The sequence below is a fragment of the Haliaeetus albicilla genome, chromosome 21, assembly GCF_947461875.1.
Source record: "Haliaeetus albicilla chromosome 21, bHalAlb1.1, whole genome shotgun sequence".
NCBI classification, from domain to species: Eukaryota; Metazoa; Chordata; class Aves; order Accipitriformes; family Accipitridae; genus Haliaeetus; species Haliaeetus albicilla.
Genome location: NC_091503.1, coordinates 17822389 through 17838831, shown reverse-complemented (window position 1 = coordinate 17838831; position 16443 = coordinate 17822389). Strand labels below are relative to the sequence as shown.

The window sequence follows — 16443 nt, the reverse complement described above, 5'->3', positions numbered from 1 at the left end:
GTCGCATATGATACAAAGTTGAAGAGCTCTGATCATCTTCAGGCTGTTTGAGAAGAAACACGGAAACCAAGAAAACTCATCTGAGATCAGAGCTTTCCTGAGGTGACTTGTTTCTGTAACCAATTTATTCTTTCTTTAGATATATGACATTCCCCCCACATCAGTTAAGGGGCCTGCACTTCCAGCTTCCATGGGAGAAGCAAAAGCTTTAGGAGTCTATGACATACCACCTGCCAAAGGGGTAAGTATTACACTGTTTCCACAAGATCCTGTATTTTCATGTCTGACCAGACATGTTTAAACAAGAGTTCATGTATGATCCTGAAAGAAGGGGAGATTCTGTGCTGTAAAGATTTCCTTAGGTTTTTAAACTGTTAAAACTGGTAAAGTGAAGCACTGCATCAAAATTATTAACATTATGGAGTGTGAATTGATAATTAGGCCTACGTTATCTTTGTGGAAGCATGCTGCCTTTTTGGATTTTGCTGCTTATGAGAATTTGCATCAAGATGAATGTGAAAAAGGGAGATATTAAAACTGACACTCAAACTCACAGTAAGTAGCTGACTCCATGAAAGTCAGTGGCAGATCCTCCATTGCAGCATTTTATAGGCCATATGGAAAACGTAAAATATTCTGCTATTCTAGCCAAAGGTTTCATGGTTTGCTTTCTGTGATTCAGGTCTATGCTACACCTCCATCTGCATGCCGAGATGATACAGGCCTGAGGGAAAATTTGCAGGAATTTTCATCGCCAGGGGGCCACAGTATGAGACCAGAAGGAGCATATGATATTCCTCCTCCCATCACCAAAGCAAGTGGGAAGGAGCTTAATAAATTTTCTCCTGAAAGCCTTTTATTGCCAGATGGAGTGCCACAGAAACAGAGTGTTTATGACATCCCTATGAACCATCAAAACCATTTTCTTGGACAGCAAATTGCACCTCAAAAAGATGTTTATGATACCCCAAGGGGAATTGCATTCCCAGGACAACAGATAGGAGTCAGTGAAAGTCTCATCCCAGAAGGAAAAGAAGGTGTGTATGATGTGCCACCACCAGTCCTCCAAGACACTAAAGGCTTACAGGATGTGACTGATGGGATAAATAGGTTGTCTTTCTCCAGCACAGGAAGCACAAGGAGTAACATGTCCACATCTTCAACGACATCAAAAGACTCTTCTTTCTCAGCATCAACTGCACAGGACAAAAGACTAATCCTTGATCCAGACACTGCTATAGAAAGGCTTTATCGCCTCCAGCAGATGGTGGAGACAGCTGTCAATAACCTTATGGCCTTCATTACAGCAGACTGGCGGTCTTATGGATATATGGAGAAACACATCAATGAAATTCACACTGCTGTGGATAAGGTGGAGCAGTCGCTGTTGGAGTACCTCCAGTTTGCGAAAGGATCAGCAGCCAATGCTTCCTGCCTATCCGAGTTCAGCCTCCTTAACAAAATGAGGAGGGAGGTGCAAAGGCTGGAGGACTCTCACCAGATCCTTACCCAAACCAGTCACGACTTGAACAGCTACAACTGGTCTTTGAATGTTCTAGCCGTCAACAGACTGCAGAACAAGTGTGATGACCTGGATCGGTTTGTTATGGTGGCAAGGACAGTCCCAGATGATGCCAAGCAACTGACCACTACCATCAGCATCAATGCAGAGGTGCTCTTCAAACAGGTGTCGAGCAGCTCACGTTTCAAAAACTTACCGGAGAACATCATGAACACTCCTGACTATGTATATGACAATCCTCATATGCAGCGTCATGGAGAAAAAGCACAGAACCACTGCAGTCCCCTTCCTCCACTCCTGAGTAAAGGTCAGCACCCCCACAATACCCCCAGTGAGAGCTCAGAAAAGAGTTGGATGGATGACTACGATTATGTTCACCTGCAGGTAGGTAAACCCAACACCTTGTTCTGCACAAGGCCAAGCGAGGTATCTGTGGTTTTTGCAGAAGCTGTTTGCAGGAAAATAGCAATCGGATTGTTACACTAATACATATTGAAGAGTAATTTCACAAGGGTGATTGCTTCCTCTCAAATAAGACTGTTGCATACATAATAGCAATAGCCTTTTGCTCTGCCACACTATCCTTTTCTTCTCCATACTCCTAGTGGTGCATTACCAGTGAAAAAGCCAACACAAAGCAGCCTGTTATTTGATTTATGAGTTGTCATTTAGCTCAGGAGCGGTTTTGATTTAACACAGTGTCTTATGTTTTGCAAAACAGGGGAAAGAAGAGTTTGAAAGGCAACAGAAGGAGCTGCTGGAAAAAGAAAATATCATCAAACAGAGCAAAATGGAGCTAGAGCACCATCAGGTATGTTCACTCAGGTGCAATAATCACACTGAAATGCAGCATTCCTTGCACATAAGGAATACTGATCAAATAAAACAGGAGGGGCCCTTCCCTTAGCAGTGTGCAAGTGCTAGCATCGTGGCTGTGAGGCATGCATGAGTGCCAGCACATGCAGGTGGAAAGTCCCAGGTGCTAGATGGTGAAGATGGCAGGTATTAGGTCTTGGCTAAACAGCAGCTCCTGGTTAGTTTCTTTCCAAGTGGGATTTGTGCCAGTCAGGCTCCACCATAATTGGATTTATCAGTGCAAAGGACGAGGACGTGCACTGTCATGCTGCAAATGGGAAATGGTGAGCATCAAGATTTTAGCACCTTCCTGGCCCTGTGCATCTGTGTCAGTGATTGCTTATGCCAAAGAAATCTTAAGTATTTACTGCAGAGTAGCTATGCTGAAGATCATAATCTCTGCCCTGTCCATTTCCTTGTTGCCACTTCATAATGGAGTGGAGGCACAGCCACAGCTTTCAGTGTTTAGAATGACATCTCTTGTGGCAGGAATAAGCTTTTCCCTTGAAAACAATTTCCAACCATCTCAATTTAAGAGACTAATTTTTTTTTTTTTTTTATACAATGCACCATTGCGGTGGGCCCAGTGCATATGTGTAATAAAAAGCAGTCTCTGTCTCTAATTTACCACAGAGGAGAAACAGACTTACGCAATGTCTCACAGTGGGTCAGTCACAGTGTCAGCTCAAGAACTTAGGTTTCCTGACCCGCAATCCAGTGCCTTAATCACTGGGCCACACTGGATGCACATGCCACCTGTACACCTGTTCAGTGAGGATCAATACCACTAACTTAAATACTGTGCTTAACATCACTTTAAATGCTAAAAAAGTAGGACGTATAAGATTGAGGGCTTCACTTTGCCCTCATGTTAATACTTCAATATGTTGTTGCCATATTTTATGGCAGAAAATTGTACAAGCAACATGGAGGTGAAAGTTAAAGGTTTGTCATCTCAAAATCCCACAGAGATGGCAGCTTTTTAAAGACTGTGTAGGAGTCATTGCCACTTGGATCCATCTCTCTCACTTGTGATTTCAGAATATTCCAAATGAGCAACAGCCTGTAAATTCAGGAGGGTTTGGTTTTTTTAAATGCAAATAAAGTATTTTAGATGTTTTTCTCTTCTGAACTCTGTGTATTTGGATTTCTGGTAACCAAAGCACTTGATTGCCCCTCACGCTCCAAAATAAAAGATCTTTGAAAACATATACTAGCATAAGGTCAATCTATGATACCTAGAGGTGTCCTGAGGCATGAAGTGAAATTGAATACATAACGTCTTAGGAGAATATTCTTTGAAGAGACCCTTTTTATTTTCCTTTCAGATCAATCAGTTTCAACGTCTGGAGCAAGAGATCACAAAGCCAGTAGAGAATGACATCTCAAAATGGAAACCGCCTCAAGCTCTCCAGACTGCAAACGGCACTGCCACCTCCCGTGACAGCCAGCTACTGTTATTCTATTCTGACCAATGCGAGACTCACTTCAACTCTCTCCTAAATGCCATTGATGCCTTTTTTGGTTGCGTCAACGCTTCTCAGCCCCCCCGAATCTTCGTGGCTCACAGCAAATTTGTCATTTTGAGCGCTCACAAACTTGTGTTCATTGGAGACATGCTCACAAGGCAAGTGACAACTCAGGACATATGCAACAAAGTGATGAATGCCAGCAACCAGTTGTGTGAACTGCTGAAGAGTGTCGTTCTGGCTACAAAGATGGCTGCCTTGCATTACCCCAACATAGCAGCCCTACAGAAGATGGTGGACCAAGTAACAGAGCTGTCTCGTCACGCACAGTTGTTCAAACTCTCGCTGGTCCAAATGGCATCCTTATGAAACCCGGTGGAATCCAATCCACAAGCAGCAAAACAGAAAAGCAAACAAACTGGAGCTATTTTTATGTAAATGTTTGTTTCGTTTGGTTTGGTTTTTGGTTTTTTTTAGATATTTTTAATGAAATTTTAGATACATTCTTATGCATTAGAGAATCTATTGAAATCAGGGATCTGGGAATATATCTGGTTCTGTATTATGTTTCTAATACACATTTAGGTTTGTATACACTGCATATTTGTATATGTTGCTACTTTCTCTAAACCATCAATTAAGCACCTTAAGAATTATGCGTTGGGTAAGCAGTGCGTATCTTTTGTATATACTGCCTGTTTCCTCGGTATATTTGTTAACTGGATGCTGCACTCTTCTTGTTTCATTCCATCTTGATTTTGGCACATGGACTTGGTTGTGAAACCTACTTGTAGCAATCCATGAAGCAAGTGTAATGGTTCTCATAGAACTCCATTCCCTTATTAGAAATTACTTTCTATAGTTTAATTCCATGAAATTTAACTCTCCTCTTGATGTTACTTTATGTACAGCATTCAGTCATTCTGACTAGCATATATGCACAACTGCAACAAGCAACGCATCAAGCAAGGCGTACAGCATTTGGGAGAAAAGCATTTTTAGGCCATATAAGAAAAAGAACCTTCTAAGAAGGAAGACAGAATCGTATATATTTAATATCTTATGGCATTTGAATTCTGCTATTTCTAGTAACTGTGCAACGGGGGATTTAAAAATGTGGATGGATTCCCAGCAATGTAAATTCATACATGTTTACCTTGTACGTCCTTGCATTCGCAGTTAAATTTAACAGTCAGGCCCAAAAGCCTTATGGTTCGTGGACTCAGAGTTACCTTGAGAGCACACCAGGATCCATCGGGCTCATCTTTGAGGCTGCAGATGAGCAATGTCTCAGAATACCAGTCCCTTCCAGAGGAATTAACATACAAATTGTAATGCATATGGAAAGAAAACAGGTAAATTTGAAGTGACATATTTAAACATCTCTATAGCATATACACAATTTAATGAAGAAATAGCACTTACTTTTTGTAGGACATATTCTTGAGAATTAATTGCATCTATGGCAATTCTGACTTCCATTCAAATATTGGGCTTTTTTTCCAAATTCCAAATTCTATTACCTAGGTGCTGGTCCTTCTGCACTACATTGCTGCCAAAAAATGACCTCCTGTTTTAATGGGGCCATTCCATCAGTAAGTACACACAGTCCCGCCCAGCAATTTTCAATTTAGACCCTTAAAAATTGTTAGCAGAGTGGTAGACTCCTTTAGAAATTTCATGTACGCTGGCTGCTCCAAAACACACATAAGCTTATTTGTCTTCATTGTCTTTTGTGAACCTCCTAAAAATAAGTCACAGAATGCCATTTGCCTGTGGTCCTCAGACTAAAAGCCATGCTTCAAAGTGAGCAATACCTTAGGTAAATCCCAGGTGATTCTGGCATTTTTAAAGCAGAACACTACTGTCCTTGCATAATTCAGGGTAGTCCCACATTGATGTGTTCTGAGCGTTTGCACCAGCAAGCAGATCACTGGTGAATACACAGTCACGAGATCAGTAGCACCTAGAAAACTGGCACTTCTGCCCAACTTTTCTCTTTCCCAGTTTGTATCCGAACACGTGCCTTATTGAAATGGGATTTGTTGTCTTAGGTAACAAAACCATTTCAGCAGCGTATGAAATCTTGCAGCCTTAATGTATTGTCTCAGAGTGAAGACCACTCTTAGTTACCGTAACGTCACTTCCAGGGTCTGCAGACTCTTCCTGGAAGGGCAACGGGAGCGAGCACAACCTCAGCTGGCCTAGAATTGGCTCCAGGGCTTGGCTCTGGTGTAATATCCAGAAAGTGCAGTTATGCTATTGTAACCGATAGCCAGTTGCCAAAAAAGCAATCCACGTGAACCTGTTTTGTACTAGTATTGTTTGGGATTCTTGGATTTCCTTCTCCATTTTTTTCACTGTATATTCTTAGAAAGTAAAAAAGTGTTTTGAAGCTTAGTGGTTATGTTGATAGTTTGTGCTTTCAAAAGGAGAACCTTTATTGCAAGCCTGTATTACAGTTTGTTATCTTGTAGAGAGCCATTTTAAAATTATTAAATAACTATAGCTTTTTTTATATAAAACAGGCAACATGTGGTCTTATTTTTTCTTGTTTTCAGAGTCCTCTAAGCATATTAAAAAGAAATATTGCTGCCTGCTAATACTATCAAAGCCATTCTAAAATGAGGAGTTCACTTCCATCTTTTCACTGATGAGTGCTTGTAGTATGGAGTGAGAACTTGAGGGTGTAAAAAAGAAGGGATGGACAGTTTCTCTGCCTGTCCAGAAGAAGCAGGTTTATCCAACTCAGCTACACAAGGCATCAAGCCCAAAATACAACCATCAGGGTCTACAGCGCACCAGGCCACGCTCCTGCCCCGTTCCCAGTGTCTATTCCTGCTGCGTGAGCTGCATCCTGAACCACCTCATCATAGCACAGGCGCAGGTCCTTGAGGTGAACAGGGCAGTTCCTCTCACACGATCCCACGATAAGGTGGGGTGGCAGGACACAGATGTGACTGTCCACCCATTTTGGCCTGTTCTCCCTCTCCAGCATTTACTGGTGAAGCCACAATCCATGCAGGAACTGGAAGAGCAGCTTTGCTCAGTGTAGCCATCTTTCCCCACCCGAACCCAATAGTAAGAGCATCCCTCTTCTACATGCCAAGTTGAGCATTACCTGTGTGGGGGTTCCACCTGAAACAACCACGTGGCTTCAAGGATCATGGAGTCTTTCCCAAAAGTTATCTTCCCATTTCACTGTTGCCAAGGCACTGCCCTACCTCCTGTCAAACATCCTGGGTGTGCAAGGAGGAAAGAAAAAGCCTGGGACTGGATCTGTGCTTACGCCAGTTCTCAGCTGCCAGTGAAAGACGTTCCTGCTGGAGAGTGCAAGTAAAATGAAAACCTCGAGAGCAAAGTGCCTGGTCCGGCCTGTTGTGTCCTCACAAGGGGAAAGCCAGCGATGCAGTCCTGCTTCCCAAGAGTGCTCCATTTTGTTCCTCTGCTAAATTTAAAAAAGGTCAACTAACAACAAAAGAGGGACTGGACAACCAAAATGGTTCAGAATAGTAACCAGAGCCTCTTTGTTCTCCTCCCTGAGCCACAGTGTCCCCACGCAGTTGCCAAGAAACTACCGCTGTTTGGCAACCAAGTTGATGGCCAGTGTGAAATGACTGTCTGATGTCCAGTGTGGAAAAAAAAGGCTGCCTCGCACTAGTGGCAAATGCAGAACACACTTGGCTCCTTACTCCAAACATTAAGTAAATGCTAATTCATATTAATCAGAAAAATGCTTCCTTTCTTTTCCAGGATGATGAGTGAGGGAGAAAGAGGAGAGACAAAAGCCACTCTTGAAATGGGCAGGGTTTAGAGAAATTATCAGTTCATATTGATTCATGACACAGGACACACTTCATTGCACCCCATGTTGCACAACCCCCTGCTGCTACTTTTACCATTTCTTCCAAGCCAGGGCTGCGCAGCTTCTGCTTTCATTACCTGCGCGTTTCTGCAACCTTGGCAAACCCACTGTCTGCCGTTCCAGCAAAGGCAACGTGGGTGAAGGAAACCAAGTTCCCACACTGTCGCCTGATGCTGGATTACACCCCAGCATCTTCACATCCCCCGGAACTTCCAGACCCTGGAGCTTTTAGTACTCTCCAACATGTACATCTGGGCTACGTTTCAGAAATGTCCCTCCCACGTCTACTGCCAGTGCTCTTCAGAGTGTTGCTACACCGGTAACACCTTCCCTCTGCCCACAAGCCAAGCATCTGTAGCTGTTCTGCTCCAAATCCAGCTTTTCTCTGTTGAACCCCACTTCCAGGCTGCCTGCTCCACCTTAACATGCCTCAGTCTCAATCAAAAGGCTTTAGAAACTCAGGATTTACTCCAAAGGTAGTTCTTAACCCTCCCTTGCTGCTTTCTCCTCTCACAATGTTCACAGCATTAGTCCACATTTAGACAGGAACTTTTCCAGGGCAAAGACAGGGTCTTGCCAGTCTCGGAGGATGACACAGAGAGTTCCTCCCAACTCTGAAACGTGCCTATTCATTTCATCTTATACCAGTTACACTGGCAGTTTCAAAAGCAACATACACACATCACTCTTAAGTCAACAGAGCCCTTTTTCTGCTAGAAGATTTTTCCCATCTCAGAGATAGACTGTCCACATAAAGTGGATTTTTTTTTTTTTTTTTAATAATTTCTTTCTGCTATTTGCACCCAAATTCCACCCAAGACAACAGCTTTCTCTGTCTGAGGAGCCCTGGATATTGCTGTGTGGCTTTTCAACATGAGTAAATCTACAGTTATATCTAGTGCTGCAAAGTCCCCCGAGAAGTTCTTCCGACTAAAAGAGGACGTTGAATCCAGGCTTGAGAGTACCTGGATAAAGTGAACAACAGCAGGAGAAACATCTAATCCAGCCTTACCATAAGCCTGCTGACTTCAGAGAAAGCAGGCGTGACATGAAAGTTAACCTCCTGGGAGCAAGTGTGAGGGCTAGCACAGACTCTCTAACTCATACCACCTCAGTTTCCCTCCAGTGAATGGCCCAGAAGCAATTTTATTTAGATTAAATTAGAGATCAATTTGGAGCGCAGCTGACATCGTTAGCAAGGCCTGATCATGCTGGACGTGCTGCTGGCCATTGGAATCACTTAGGAAATGCAAGTGCATCATTCTCCATTCAAAAACCAAATATTTAGTCTTCAGTGCCTGTGCGTTATGCAGGGCATGAACTAGTCAGCAGCCCGACCTCAGAGGAGAGCCATTCCCAGGGCGTTGCTTTGTGCCTCTGGGGAGCTGCCGAGTTCAGAGCGGGGTGCTCATCCCACAGCTTTCCAGGTCAGTGGCTAGGACCACGTGGGGATGGCCTCCCAGAGCAAAGAACCAACAAGGACAGTTTCAGGTCAAAACGTCAGGGCATGGCTGGGCATGCACGCCGCTGGCTGTTGCAGAGCCCTCCTCTTCAGCCTCACAGGGCAGCAGAAAATCAGGAGTTGGCAGTTCTGTGGCAAGAAGCAAGGGGACAAAAGCTCCTTGCGCCTCCTGACAAACCCATGGCTCTACAGCAATGTGGTCTTGGCTCAGAGTTGCCGTGGATTTCTGAGCAGGAAAAGGTGAAATGCTCCAAGGGAGAGGCAACGCTGAGCAGAACGTGACTTTCCCACCTCTCCTGGGGTTTAATTTGCAATAGTAACCTCCTCCCAGGAGTTTGTGCTTCAGTTCTCTCTTTTCAGCAGACAGTATTGAGCTAGGCTCAACCCAGAACGGATCTGCAGTTTGCTTTCTTCTTTCTGCAACTCTCTGGGTTTAACTTCTGGCCCTGCACCCCTACAAGCAAAGTCCATCAAGTCAACGTTCCTCCCGGGAGTCCACCTTGTTGCTATTGACCTCTCCATCTCCATGAGTTCTCCGAGTCCCTGCCGAGGGCGAAGCCCAGCACCTGAGAAACCTGCATCCAAGGAGCACTGCTGAAGCTGCAATGGACTCAGCATATGTACCACCTCCCTGGCAGGGGTTTCTTTTTCCCTGCTGAACACTAAGACACGGTATCTTTTTCTGTACAAGCAGCAGCTCGATACGTCAGGCTGACTACAGCAAGAACAGAACGGGGGAGCACGAAGTATCGGGTCTACAGGAGATATATAAAGCTCATCTCATCTGCAACGCGCTGCCTCAGCTTTGCGACACAAGCAGCAGCAGCCACCTCCGCCGCACGCAGCGGGCTCCCGGAAGGTTACACATACCGTAAGCCCAAACAAAAATCACGATTCCCTGGTTCCACGCACGCTCACACCCACGAGGTATCAGCTTCTGTCAGCCAAGGGAGGGATGTAAAAATCTTGCTGCTGGGGGGGGAGGGGGTGGTGTGTCCCTGAGATCAGGGGGATTTTTTTTTTTTTTTCCTTCTTCCCTGTAATTTCCCTTAATTACAGGAAAAATGATCAGAGCTCTTTCCTTGATGCAAAGCTGCAGGAAACCAAATTCAAGAGGCCCTTTGCAGCTTCCTACTTAGCTGCCTTTATCTTGCTCAACACTGCACCCAGGGCTACTCAAACCATTGCCAACCAGGAAGGCACAATAACAATGTCCCAGAAGCATCTGCTATTTATATGAAGGCAGACTTGAGCGTGGTTAAACGAAGGTTACAGTGAAGGACAAGCGGAAAAATCTGAAAGAGGAAAGCAGAGAGGAAAGATAAAAAAAGGAAAAAAAAAAGCCTGCTCTGGCTTTAGATTGTCTTGCAGAAAGGAATCAAAGCATATTTTAAAACTGTTTGTGCAGGTAGAAGGCTCCAGGGCATTTCTCCGTGCAGTGATTCAAGTCTGCCATTATTAACAGCTAAGCTCAAAAAGAAAAAAGCTACAAGGGTGAGTGGCCATGAACATGAAAAAGAAAAAATGGACTTTTACTGTTTTTTCACCCTGTGCTTTGTTTTTATGAAGGATGGTAGGAGCAGCCCACCCAAAAGCCTTTTATCTCAGGAGGTGATTTGAGCTGGAAACAGGTACCTGTAATTAACTTGCATTCCAGAACAGAAGTTAAGTTGGCTTTTCTTCATGCCGCATTTCAAAGAGAAATTAATTTTTGATAAATGAGAATGAGCATGTGCATTCTGCAGCGCTCGACCTGCTGTTACTTTCAGACCTCACTGCTCAAGACACAGCTTTTGGTTGTCCGCTGGCAGATTTACTTAAGGAAAGAGCACAGCCCTGCTGGCCACTTACATCACTTCCATGGGAATTGCTACAATGACCAAAAGGATGTTCCTAGAGCAGGGCTGCACTGGGCAGAGACACCTCATTCCCCTGCATACATACTCAGGAGGAGGTGGATGCGGGATCCACCACTTCCATCCTGCAGCAGCAGCAGGTGGAGCTGCCTCTGCACACCGAGAAGTTAAGGTGAAAATCCACACATCCCACCAACGCGGGGGGGGGCGGGCAATGCACAAAAGCACCAGCTCCATACGAGGAGTAAAGCTGCTGAAGACAGCAAGATACACAAATAAGAAAGCCTCTTTCTTGCTCCCTGCTTCCTTCTCCATGGGGATGGTGATGCTTAGAAGTGCCCAATTTGGATTAGCCCATCTCTGCTCCCAGCAAGAGACACCCCAGATGTGATTCATCTTGCCTACCTGAAGACATTTGCATGTGAGATATCATCACAGGCCCCTTTAAACTGGAGACCAAGCCACATGATTAAATCTACTTTAGGAGGAGATAAACCCTCTGCAGGCTCGAATGATTAGGTCTCATCAGGTCTTCAAGGGCAGCTGAGACAAGCAGCTCAGCTGCGAATGACCATATCATAGGCTCCTAAATTTTATGGATGACAATTCCTACCCACAGACCCTACAGCTGCCTCCTGAAAGCTGGTGTGGCCACACGCACAGTTCAAGTCACAACCTGAACACTAGAACACCGCAGAAACTCAGGGACGCCCACCCAGCCTGAAGCTGGTATCAGTACCCTCAAAGCGTTGGTCCGGAGGGTTCAGCAAGTCAGAGCAGTCCCGGAGCCTGAGCCTGCAAATGTCACAACCCACATCCAAGCCGAATCCCCCAGCCCTGCCACCTCCCCCTGCGCTCAGGCAGCCTCCAGGCTTCGGGACCAGACCTGACCCTAAAGTCCTATCGACCAACACACGCTCTGTGCCGGACGGGGAAATAGCAGGACGGGCAGGTAGCTCGCACCTCTCTGCCTCCACTCTCCCAGCAATTTTCTTGCCATCTCTGGGCTCGTAGCAGCACAGAGTCCAGGTAGTTACGGAGGGCTTGCTTGGGAGCTCACAGCTCCAAGCCTGAAGGCATTCCTGGGTTGGGTTGCTCTTCCTCATACCGGGGCAGAGGAACACAGGGCTCAGGACAGGAAAAGCAGGCAGATGTTCTTAGGGTCACAGAGGTGGTTGTTTAGGTGATGTTTAGCTCCCCTTCAATAAGCAATCCTGCATACAGCCCTGCCTTGCTGGAAGTGTGGTACAGAGTTCCAGGCGCTCATTTCCAGGGAGACTGTGTGCCAGATGTGGAGCTAAGTAGCCACACATCTGGAGCAGCTGTCCTTTGGCACAGGAAGGGCTGAATCGCCAAGGAAGGCTAAAGGAGCTCCATGCAATTGAACAGCATTTGATTTTGAAGTGTGGATTTGAAAATGATTTTCTGACAAAGTGCAGTTGCTTTCTTTTACTAGTTAGAAACATTTTGTGAAAGTTCTTTTTCATTTACTCTGACTGCTTCTCCACTACCAGCACATATGCCTCATCCCATTTTTGTCTGGTTTTTTTTTTTTACTCATATGGGGACAAGGATGACACAACTGCAAACAACATGTACCTTACACAGCAAGTACGTACATCCAGCTGAATGTGTTTTCACTTCTACAGCGTTTGCACATTTTTGTTTTGCTCTTCACAATATTTAGGAACAAACTCTCAAAGAGCTTATTCTCAATGCTTTATCTAATGACACAAGCAAAGCCTTCTGTCAGCAGGGAACTGCCTGTGCAATGAACTTCTGGGGCAGCTGGCAGCGCAGGAACAAACAGCCAGGTATTTAGGCACTGTGCTCATTAGCAGTTAACCACACAGGGAAGCATCAAGATACCCAGAAGCTGCTCCTGTACCACAAAGTGACAATACTACTGTTGGGGGAAACAAAAGCACCCACTTGGAGGCCAGCACGAGATACCAGACTGTTACCGTGTAATCCAGACTCCTGCAGTTGACTAGTTTTCCAGCAAAGGAATCTGCCTCAGGCTGTGCTAGCACAGGGGGAAATCCCCCAATTCATATATTTCATATGGAGCCATTACATGTCATCAGCTACTTATCAGAGGGGCTACAGATAACTTTTTCTGCTTGGAGCCCCATAAAAGGGCAGTAGCACAGGAGCCTGGGGCACCTCTTCCACAGCAAACCAAAATCTTTGGAGCAACCCATCCAACCCACTTCACATGGAATAACTTCAGCAGAAAAGGCCAACCTCTGCTCGCAGGCAAGGCACCAGAGAATAAAATCTCTGTGCCCCGTGAACATTGCTCAGTTTCCCACCCTTTACAAAAACAACCAAGTAGAAAAGTGAAGTGCAGTGTTTTCCACCTGAACACATCCACGGCTTTCCCAGGAGGAAATTGTACAACAAGCAGCCAGAAGAGCACTCCAACAGACTTCCCTTTCCATTCCTCAGCAATGCTGCTTTTCTACAGACACAAAGATAAAGGCACAAGCCTTATGCACAGAAAAGCCACAGCTGTGGCCGCATCACCAGCTGAGATGCATCTATTTTTAAAGCTCATTCCATGCACACCACAGCGAGTCCTCTAGGCCTGATTTGTCTCTAGCCCTTGCACGTTAGGTAAAAACACAAATTTAAAAAAAAAATAAATTAAAAAAATGTGGGGGAAGGGCCTTTCTAAACCCTACCTTTTGCACAAGTAGGAACTAATTAGCTTTTCACAGCTTCTTACACAGATGAAATCAACTACACGGAGGGTGGGACAGTCTGACACCTGCTGAGAGCAGCACCAAGCCCAAAAGTAGAGCCCAGCTCCAATCTCTGCTGGCCCTGCTCAGCGTGCAGAGCGTCCCAGGCCATGGGCACAGGTGGGCAGGAAAGGCTGTGATCTCTTCCCGTGTGCTGCACTGAATGCTGGTTTCTTGCTGGTCATTTGTAGCCATAAACATGACAGCTATTTGTAAAATAAAGCTTTTTTTTTTTTCTTTTCATTCTGGATGTTGGAGACTTTTTTAGTTGAGGGGAGGTGCGTGTGCAATATTCCATTGGTTTTGTTCTCCAAGCATCTCTAGCTATCAGCCTGCCAACATTTAAGAAGGTAAGAACTGCCTTGTTGGCTCAGGCCGTGGTGCACATAGCCCCGTATTCTAACAGGGGCAGATGGGTATGTCCAGGGTAAACTCACCAACCTGACTGTCCCTAGTTCTCGCAATCATTGGACCGGGGTTGTTAGGAAATACAGCCCTGCCTCTACCTCTTGTTATCCTGTGAACTTGGGTTTGCCCATGGAAGTCTCCATTAGCCTGTATCTGCAGGTTCCCAAACGTATCTTCATGACATCCCGTGGCAGCGGGGTGCACGCTTTCATCACCTCCTGTATGAAGTGCACTTGTTTATCTCCGTGTGGGACATCCCAAGAAACCTGTTGCTGCAGCCACCGCTGAAGTACTTGGCGTTCCTAGAAAAAAAACACTGCTCCTGTCATGTACCTGTACCTTGAAACAGTGTCCTCAGTCTGTTGTGTCCTCTTCCCAGAGCTGGAAGCACACACGGAACCCCACCAGCCCCACGCTCTCCTCTCAGCACACTTTCTTCCTTTCCCTAGGCCAGGCTCACCCCGCTGTCCCTCACAATTACTTTTGAAGCATCCTCCAGTCCTGGTTAAAGTGTTGATGACGAGCACATCTCACCTAACATGAACTGAGGGGAAGGGTCTTGGAGATGGGAGAAAATCCAGTGTGATTGTTGTAGTCCCTGATGTGATGGATGGATCCTGGCTAGCCAGCCTCGGGGTGGAGTCCAGACAAGAAAAAAATAAAAGTCCTGTCTGTTTTAGGACTTAACGCACATGCAAGAGGCTGGCTTCAGCTGTTCCTCCTGCTGGACACAGGGCAGAGGCTTCTTCCTCCTGCCCAAGCCCCAAAGGCAGGCCAGGTGGCCACAGCTGCAGTGGTCCAGCACACGGGCAAGCAAGTCCTTTCCAGCGGTGGTCCCATGCCCCCAGCAACGCTCCTGCTCCCCACGGAGCTGCCTGCCACCAGGCAGAGCAGCAGTGTAAGAGCCAGTGTCATCCTCAGCCCTGCTAGGTGACTACAGACAGCTCAATTATTAATCCCAACACATTTAGTCTCAGTTTTGAGTTAGACGGCCTCGCCAAGCGCTAGGGACCGTTAACACAAGAGCAGCAGCCCTCCAGACCCAAACAGCAGACGAAGGACTCCTCAGGCACGCACCCACACAGCTGGAATAAGCCTTGTTTACCTGGCAAGCTACGCAGACTGAAACAAGAATTAATTATATTTTTTTTAAATGCCAGCAGCTCTCCAAGTGTATAAATGTTAGATCTGCTAATGGGGACTTGCTGTTACTCTTAGGTAATAAATGAGGGGCTCAATAAAGGGAAAATAGGTTTCTCCAAAGCCTTGTGCAACAAAGTGCTCCCCCCTTCTCCCTTAGCCTGAATACAGAGGTTCATCAGCAGGATAACTCAACGAGGCTCCCACTGTATCTCTTTTTTACTGCTCTCCTCAAGGATTTTGGTGTTTAATGCAAAGAAATTGTGACACAGGCTCTCTGTCCCCAAGTCTAATATTAATATTAGATTATTAAGATTATTAATATTAATATTAGATTTCTAATATTAATAGACTTGCCAGTTAGACCCAGATCATGCAATGGTTATTATATTAACAGTGCACACTATGTTCATTTGAGATGACAGCTTTCTGCCTGACATTTGTATTATTCTCTCAAGGTAGTTCACTAAGATTGAATAAGACAAGTCAAAGAACAAGTTAAATCTTACTTTGAGTAATGTAATCTGTACATAATAGCAACCTAATATTTCTAATATTAATATTAGCCTTGGGAGAAGATTGTAAAGTGAGCTGATCATGAGCCTTTGTTTTACCTGCTCAGTAACCAGCCGCATTTAGACCAGCCCTGGTGGAGTGGCATTTCACCTCACATCTCTGCAGTGAAACTACAAGAAGCGTGAGGACACACAGTTGTGAATTGGTTTTGAAGAGATCTGGACAGCAGGCAGCTTGCCCTTGTGATTAGACGGGAAAAAAACCCAACCCATTTCTTAAGCTGCTGTTCACCTCGTTACAGTATGTTTGTAACCCTGAGACCTGAAGAGGTGCTGTGGTGTGTTTGTTTTTTTTTTTTTTTTCCTAAGCATGGTGAGAGGTAAGAAAAGCAGATCCCTGTTGGCACTTTTGAGACCTCCCTTCTTGGGGCAGATAATTTTTAAGGTCACTTTCCTTTACAAAGCAAAATCCAATGTTCCTCCTGTGCCGCAGAGCAACGTGCAAGTCCCCCTTAGGCACAGGACTCCATGTGTCGCACCGCTTTTTTGGCATGAAGCATATGGCCAAACAAGAACCAGGCTCAGCCCCTGCAAGGAGCTGCCC

The 16443-nt window shown here is 45.4% G+C and overlaps 1 protein-coding gene across 1 annotated transcript in view; it reads left to right on the top strand.

Moving 5' to 3' along the window:
• Window positions 1-6371, top strand: part of NEDD9 (neural precursor cell expressed, developmentally down-regulated 9) — a 39594-nt gene extending 33223 nt beyond the window's left edge. Inside the window, exons 4-7 of the mRNA XM_069809090.1 lie at window positions 140-241; window positions 683-1906; window positions 2244-2333; window positions 3706-6371. Coding sequence (XP_069665191.1) covers window positions 140-241; window positions 683-1906; window positions 2244-2333; window positions 3706-4215 — 1926 coding nt within the window. The 3' untranslated portion in view covers window positions 4216-6371. The remainder of the gene's footprint in view (window positions 1-139; window positions 242-682; window positions 1907-2243; window positions 2334-3705) is intronic.
• Window positions 6372-16443: the final 10072 nt, after the last annotated feature.